Source organism: Rhinatrema bivittatum, chromosome 14, assembly GCF_901001135.1.
Source record: "Rhinatrema bivittatum chromosome 14, aRhiBiv1.1, whole genome shotgun sequence".
NCBI classification, from domain to species: Eukaryota; Metazoa; Chordata; class Amphibia; order Gymnophiona; family Rhinatrematidae; genus Rhinatrema; species Rhinatrema bivittatum.
This window is the reverse complement of record NC_042628.1, coordinates 51643141-51651069: the sequence shown is the minus strand read 5'-3', so window position 1 is coordinate 51651069 and position 7929 is coordinate 51643141. Positions and strand designations below refer to the sequence as shown.

At 51.1% G+C, this 7929-nt stretch overlaps 1 protein-coding gene across 1 annotated transcript in view; it reads left to right on the top strand.

Annotated features, from left to right (window-relative positions):
* The first annotated feature begins 2485 nt into the window (after window positions 1–2485).
* MEGF8 (multiple EGF like domains 8) overlaps window positions 2486–7929 on the top strand; it is a 295542-nt gene continuing 290098 nt past the window's right edge. Inside the window, 5 exon segments of the mRNA XM_029577448.1 lie at window positions 2486–2636; window positions 2736–2809; window positions 3260–3501; window positions 3972–4135; window positions 4277–4483. Of these exon segments, the coding sequence (XP_029433308.1) occupies window positions 3315–3501; window positions 3972–4135; window positions 4277–4483 (558 nt within the window). The 5' untranslated portion in view covers window positions 2486–2636; window positions 2736–2809; window positions 3260–3314.

The following is a 7929-nucleotide window of genomic DNA, read 5'->3' as shown; positions in this document are numbered from 1 at the left end:
TATTTTTTCATGTAAAATCTATTATAAATGCATAATTTTTGTGAACATGGTGAGAGCAGGAGGTGGGGATGCAAGGGTATAAGATTTGCCTAGGGCACCTAATACTCTTGCACCAGCAATGGATTCCAAGGGAGGGGGTGAAGATCTGGAGCAGAGGAGTGACAGTGTTTAAAGTTTAGGTTGCTGGAAGGAACTGGGCTTTTTTTTTGGCAGGCCTGAGACAGTGAATGAAGTGTGTGTGTGTGTGTGTGTGGCGGGGGGGAGGGCATCACAATAACTGTTCGCACATGGCAACAAAAAAGCTAGCACTAGCCCTAAGAAGGGGAAGCTGAACAGAAATAAAATGGCAGATACACACAAGGAAGGGCCATCATCCACAGTGATTTGCAAATGAATGAGGCAGTAGCGACAGTTGTACCTGTATTCAAAAGCAGAAATGAAAAATCTTATGAGAGGTGTGAAGGAGTCAGCAGGCAACTTGGTGGAAATAAAAAAACCCCCAAAAAAACAGAACAGTTGCTGGAAGCTGAAACTCGACTATCAGAAGTGGATGACCAAATGCAAAAACTGGAAGTTGCTGAGTTAAAGGAGATAAACAACCCTACTGCTCAGAGGACCTTGAAAACACTCTTTGTAATAATGAATTGTTTATAGGTTTATCGGGATCCATAATGGATGCAAATTTAATGGACATTCTGGAGACCTGGCTGGTGCATGAGCTGCAATTAGAGCAGGGTTGTCCAACTCTAGTCCACAAACCGGTTTGGTTTTTAGGATCTCTCTAATGAACATCCATGAGACATATCTGCATACAATTGAGGTAGTGCATGCCAATTTATCTCATGCATATTCATTAGGGATACTTTGTAAATCAGATCGGTTTGCGGCCCTCGAGGCCTGGAGTTGGACACCCCTCTGATAGGACACTGCAATATAGGGGTATGCAGAGATAAATAATTCGTTTTTGTTTTTCAGTTCAATTTTGGGAGATTTTTCACATGAAATTTCTGTTTGTGGAATGCTTGATTCATTTCATTCATGTGAAAAAAATGAATCAAACATTAAAAAAAACCCAAAACACACTAAAAACTAAGAAACAAATTATAATGAGGCTTCTCTGCCCCACCACCCATTGGAAAAATGCCATGACAGGAACCCCCTGGTCCCCACTTGCCCACTCCGGTGGGGATCCACTGAAGAGGCCTAGGCAAGGCCAAGGCTCAAGGGGCTGTTCCAGATGTTTTAAAAACTTGTGAAAAAAGAAAGGTAATTCTCTGGCCAATCATGCCTCGAGCTGTAGGCCAGTTTCCAATATGTTGTCTTTAGGAAAGTCCAGGCCTTGGAGATCCTCTTCTTTCTTCGGCTCTTGTATGTCAGCTGATACCATCTGCTGAATTACCTCTGGTGCATTCGCCCCAGCAGATGGCACAATTTTGATGTAAGGCATTGATAATGAGGCCCTGGTGTTGGGACCTGGCTTCTGAGCACATCCCTGGCCCCCCCACACGCTCGTTCCCCCTCCCTCCGAGCACATCCCTGGCCCCCCCCCCACACGCTCGTTCCCCCCTCCCTCCGAGCACATCCCTGGCCCCCCCCCCCACACGCTCGTTCCCCCTCCCTCCGAGCACATCCCTGGCCCCCCCCACACGCTCGTTCCCCCTCCCTCCGAGCACATCCCTGGCCCCCCCCCACATGCTCGTTCCCCCTTCCTCAGAGCTCATCCCTGGCCCCCCCCACACGCTCGTTCCCCCTCCGAGCACATCCCTGGCCCCCCCACACGCTCGGCCCCCCCCACCATATCCCTGGCCCCCCCACACGCTCGTTCCCCCTCCCTCTGAGCACATCCCTGGCCCCCCCCACACGCTCGTTCCCCCTCCCTCTGAGCACATCCCTGGCCCCCCCCACACGCTCGTTCCCCTCCCTCCGAGCACATCCCTGGCCCCCCCACACGCTCGTTCCCCCCTCCCTCCGAGCACATCTCTGGCCCCAACACGCTCGTTCCCCCTCCCTCCGAGCACATCTCTGGCCCCCACAGACTCATTCCACCCCCCTCCAAGCACATCTCTGGCCCCCAGAGACTCGGGGCCGGCCCCCATACTTATTCCTCCCCTCCTGATACGCGGCTGTAGCCAGCCGAGTGCTATACTTCCTTCAGTATTGAGGTCTGCAGCTTCACAGAAGATTCCTTCTCTGTTGCTTGCTGCTGCAATAATTTAGGGTGCGCCTGCTATGGACAGGCCTCATCGCAGCAGCAGCCAATCACTGCAACATCAGAGCACAAGTCCCGCCCAACAAGCCCAAAAAAAACCCCGCGATTGGCAGGGAAAATAGCCCAATTAAAAGCAACCCGCGAATCGGAAAAAAACCCCGCGAATGACTAGGAAAAGAAACCCAATCTCGCGGGAAATAAGCGAGGTTGGCAACATTGTGTAGAGCTGAGGTTAGAGGTTTGTCCCTCCTTCTTTCCGAGCTCCACCCATAGACTTCCTCTTGGCTGGTCAACCAAGTGTTTAGTTCCTTTCTTCCGTCCAACTTTATTCGTCATTATTTTGTCCTCTGTTGACAATCAGTATAAGAGTAAAATGCAGGAACAGTAACAGCATCCAGAGGGGATTAACAGTGACTGTACTTGGGGGGTATAAAAAATTAAATTGTTATAATGCTATCGGTGACGATCCTTTGCTAGTTGTTTGTTATGACTTAATTTGTTGTATGATCTCTTTCTTGGTTTACAGATTATGGAGACTTCAGGAATTTAGATTGTGGGGCTCTTATACATCCGCTAATTTCTCTGCATGCAAATGACTTGGTGTGTATATTTATGTGCATTTTTCTATGTGTTTGGAAGGAATTATGGTGATATATGTTTTTCTATGAGAGAGGAAATCTATATTTCAGTGTGGATAGGAGATTGTATATATTTCTATGGAAGGTTTCTATTTCTGTGTAGTGGTGGTGTTGTGGTGTCTATTTGTGGGTGGAGTCACGCACTGTCTTTATTTCTGTTGGGACTTGTCTATTTCTACGTGCATGTGCATTTCTGTGGAGGTTGTCTCTGTGTAGTGATAGTATTGGGGATGTCTATGTGTATATTTTCCTGGTTCTCTTGGCTGGACATGATGAGTTATCCAGTGTGGAGCCCAGTGTGTCTGCCCATGCCCCCTTGGCTTGGCTGTGTACTAATGGCTGAGAGATTGGTGTAAGTGATTCAGGGTCCTGTTTGGATGAAGGTTTCTCGCTATTTTCATTGTCCCTACAGGTCTGACTGCTGCAGCCAGGATCCTTGAGACTGGCAGTACTGCCTGCATGGAATCATGGGAGCCGAGACACCAGGTCTCAGGTGGCTGCACCTTGCCTGGCTTGCTTTCTTAATGATTGGGTCTGGAGCTGATGCAGGAGACTGCAAAGGTCAGCGTCGTGTGCTGCGGAACTCATATGGATATGTGACAGATGGGCCTGGAAATTACTCTGTAAATGGGAACTGTGAGTGGCTGATAGAAGGTGAGCTATTTTCTTTGTATATTAGAGAGCGAGAAGGGTGCATTTAAATATAAATCCACTAGGCTTCATTAGGTAACCTAGTGGTTGAAGCAGTAGGCTGCAAACCAGGGACGCCAGGGTTCAAATCCTGCTGCTGCTCCTTGTGACCTCGGACAAGTCACTTCTCCCTCCATTGCCTCGGGTAGAGACAGATTGTAAGCTCTGTGGTGATAGGGAAACAGATACAGTATTTGAATGTAACTTGCCTTGCATTACCAATGAGAGAGCATGAGCTAAGTCTAAAATAAAACAAAAACCATGAACATGATTGATCATAAACTCCTTCCATCTCTGTTTTACAACAGAAGGGAGGGGCAGGCTGAACTGTAATCCCCCTTCTGTTTTGTGTTACAGCGAGAGAGAGGGGCAAACTTCTTTATTTGCTTCCATTTTGTGTCAGTGACTCCATGTTTCTGCTTTTGCTTCCCCAGCTCCGAGCAGCAGTTATCGTGTGATTCTCACCTTCATGTTCATGGACACGGAGTGCACCTATGACTATCTGTTCATCTACGATGGTGACTCGTACAGCAGCCCACTGCTGGCCAGCCTGAGTGGGAGAAGCCTGCCCCCCCGCATCGAGGCCTTGTCTGGCAAGGTAGAAAAGACAGGGGAAGGACATTCCAGGCTAGGATGGAGGCAGAGCCAGAAGGCCTCTGTCTCTCTCCTGCTCTTTCCTTTCTTTTTCCTTATATTCCTGAAATAACCACACTCTCTCACTTTGTGTCTCACCCTGCAGATGCTGCTTCACCTCTTCAGTGATGCAAACTACAACCGCTTAGGTTTTAATGCCAGCTACAGTTTCTCCCTTTGCCCACTGGGGTGCTCAGGGCAGGGAGTGTGCCAGGAAACTGGTCAGTGCTCCTGCTTTTTGGGGTGGAGGGGGGAAAGCTGCACGGTTCCTGACTGTGGCACACGTTGCGCGGCACATGGAGCTTGTCATGAGGTATTGTGCTTTTCTTGCTGTCCTTGTCACCTCATTTGTCTGAACTCCCTTTTCCCTATTTGCATCCTCTCCCTGCCCCCCCTGCCCCCACCCCCACTGTCAGCACTGCCTACCCCCAAACTGCAGGCCCTCTTCTCCATCTGGTGTCCCTGAACATATCCAGATCAGTTCAGAGAAGTGGGTTGTGTATCCCTACCAGCAGATGGAGTCAGAGAACCAAAATTTTGGGCACTGCCATATATACGAGAGTGCCACCTGCAGTCCCTCAGTATTTCTCTGACTCCAGCAGATGGTAGAGATACACTCCTGCAGTCTTTAGTTTAATTTTTAAGTTAGATAGAAATTTTTGTTCTTTTAGTCGCTGTCGCTTCCTGAGATGATAGGCACCTTCGTGGGCCATCCCTCAGTGGAAGCCGGGTGACCAGGGGATTAGATATCCCTGGCAGGGTCTCGCCTGCCACGGTTTGGTGGACGACGGCCAGGGGATCCTGGTTATTCCCCACCAAGGCTGCTGCAGCTGCTCCTTGATCCCTGCAAGAGCTTCTATTTTTTTTGTAGCTCTGTAAAGTTTAAAAAAAAAAAAAGTAAGCTTGTTGAGCTTCTGTGCGTCTGCCGACTGCTTTCGGTTTCAAGGTAAGGAGTCTGTGCAGGGAGACCAGGTCCTCTGAGGCCGTGTGGGGAGGCTGTAGGCTGCTTGGGACCCTCATCTCCCGGGGGTCCGGGTTGCTTCGGAGGGCAGGGGAGAGTTCATACTTTGTTGTTTAAGTTTTTTTGATTCGCCGTGGCGGGGCTCAGGCATTTTGGCCGGGTTCGCGCTGTTTTTTCAGTGACCTGTCAGCAGTGCGGCTGCACGCAAATCCTTTTCAGAGCATATTTCTTCGGCCCGGGCGGTCTGGAATTTTTCCCGCTTCATGGCTGAGACAGTTTGCTGGGATCGGGCCTTCTCCTCCCCCCATCGTACCGTGTGGCGGCGCACTCTCCCAAATGGGACCGCGCTTACGGCCAGGCCCTAGATGCGGATTTCTTATGCTCGACTTGTGCCCCTGGGTGGAGGGCTCTTCGGGGCTGGTGGCCCACTCCCTTGCGATGGAATAGAGTGTCTCGGACCTAGACCCACCTGTGGAGGATTCTTCTCGGGTTTTAGCCGGGGAACATTCCAGGGGGAAAGTTGACAATATGACTCCAGCAGAGTCCCTGTGGAGAGAGGGAGATCCGGAGGGGTTTTCCCTGAAATTTGTCCTTCTGATGCACGAGGCTTTCCTGCAACGGAAGCGCTCGGCGCTGAAGAGATCCAGAGCCTCAGAGGACGTTATGGAACCACCTGGGAAACGTGGTCGGGGTACGGAACCTAGTCAGCGCCCTATAGATCAGCCTCCTCTGAGATCCGCCATCTGGGTTGGGATCGGCTCCACCTTCGGGGGTGGACGCGGGGGTGAACCAGGGTCAGACAGATACAGATACTGATGATCCGGATGACCCTGATGTCCCTCCTGTAGAGGAGGACGATCCCAGCGTGGTGCGTCTATTTAAAAGAGATGAACTACAGCCTCTTATCCCTCAGGTCCTGGAGGATCTGGGCCTTAAGGTTTCACAGGAAGAATCTGACAATGAGGGCGTTAATCCCGTCCTCGATGGCATTAGGGGCCCTTCAACTTCCTTCCCTCTGCCGAAGAAGGTCCGTAAACTGGTGACACGGGAGTGGGAAGCTCCTGATGGAGGGCTGAACGTGGGCAGAGCGATGGTGAAGCTATATCCCCTATCGACAGAAGTTTTGGACCTGCTGAAGATTCCTAAGGTGGACGCTGCGGTTTCTGCGGTCACTAAGAAGACCACTATCCTGGTCGTGGGGGCGGCCGCCCTCAAGGATATGCAGGACCGGAAGCTGGAGATCCAGTTAAAGCGGGCTTTTGAAGTCACTGCTCTGAGTCTTCAAGCGGCGATCTGTGCTAGCCTGATGCAGAGAGCATGCCTGTGTTGGGTTCAGGAGATAGTGGCCGGTGGCCAGTGGGGGTTGCTTATGTGGCTGATGCACTGTATGATCTGGTGCGGACCTCGGTGAGAAGTATGGTGTCCTTGGTGTCGGCGCGGTGGCTCCTCTGGCTGAGGAATTGGGCGGCGGACTTGTCCTCTAAATCTCAGCTTTGCAGTCTGCCCTTTAAAGGCAAGCTCCTCTGGATCAGCTGGTGAAGCTGCTTGTGGGATCCAAGGGCAATAGGTTGCCTGAAGATAGGAGATCCTCGAAGAAGACGTTCCCTTCTTGGAACCGTTTTTGGGACACGCGACGCTACAGAGCTAGCAGATTTACCGCACCAGCTGCTTCTAAATCAGCTTCAGGGCGACAGCAGTCCTTTTGCGGGGGTCGCCGTACCGGTAAGGATTCGGGACATCTCGCTGCGGGAAGCAGCAAAACCTTCCAATGAAGTCACGAGCACCCATTCCATCGTTGAAGCTGTCGGAGGCAGATTATCCAACTTTTACACGGAATGGGCAAGGATTACCTCAGACCGGTGGGTCTTGGAGGTCATCAGAGACGGCTACGCACTGGAGTTCTCGCGTTCGGTCCAAGAGCTATTTGTGGAGTCCCGAGTGGCCTCACACAGCAAGCGCGAAGCGGTCCGGGTGAATCTACAACGACTTCTCGACCTCGGAGCGATTGTTTTAGTTCCGGAAAATCAGCAAGGCCGGGAATGGTACTCGATTTACTTCGTGGTCCCAAAAAAGGAGGGCACGTTTCGGTCCATCCTTGATCTGCAGAAGGTCAACCATTGTCTTCAAATTCCTCGTTTTCGGATGGAAAAGCTGAGGAAGGTGATTGCGATGGTTCGAAGAGGGGAGTTTCTAGCTTACTTAGACCTCACAGAGGCGTATCTTCATATTCCTATCCGGTTGAGTCACCAGAGATTTCTGCATTTCAAGGTCCTGGGACAACACTTCCAATTTCGGGCCCTTCCTTTTGGTCTTGCAACAGCTCCTCGAAAGTTCACCAAGGTCATGGTGGTAGTCATGGCCTTTTTGCGAAAGGAGGGGATCTTGATGCACCCCTACCTGGACGACTGGTTGATTTGCGCAAAGTCTCGGGAAGACTGCGAGCGATCGGTGCGCTTGGTGATGGTCACATTGCAGTCGCCAGGGTCGCTCATGTCCAGAAGAGCCACTTGGAACCCACCCAAGAACTGATTTACCTGGGAGCACGGTTCGATACCTAGAGGGGAAGAGTGTTTCTAGCATCAGACCGAGTAACGAAGTTACAAGCCCAGGTTCATTCCTTACTCCGGAGAAGCAATCCCACAGTGTGGCATCATCTTCAGGTCCTGGGGTCCATGGCTTCCACTTTGGACTTGGCACCACGGGCGTTTGTTCCCTTACAACCGTTAGAACGTGCGCTTTTGTCGCGTTGGAGTCCAGTGTCAGAGCAATTCCACCGGCCAATGCCGTTACTTCAGGAG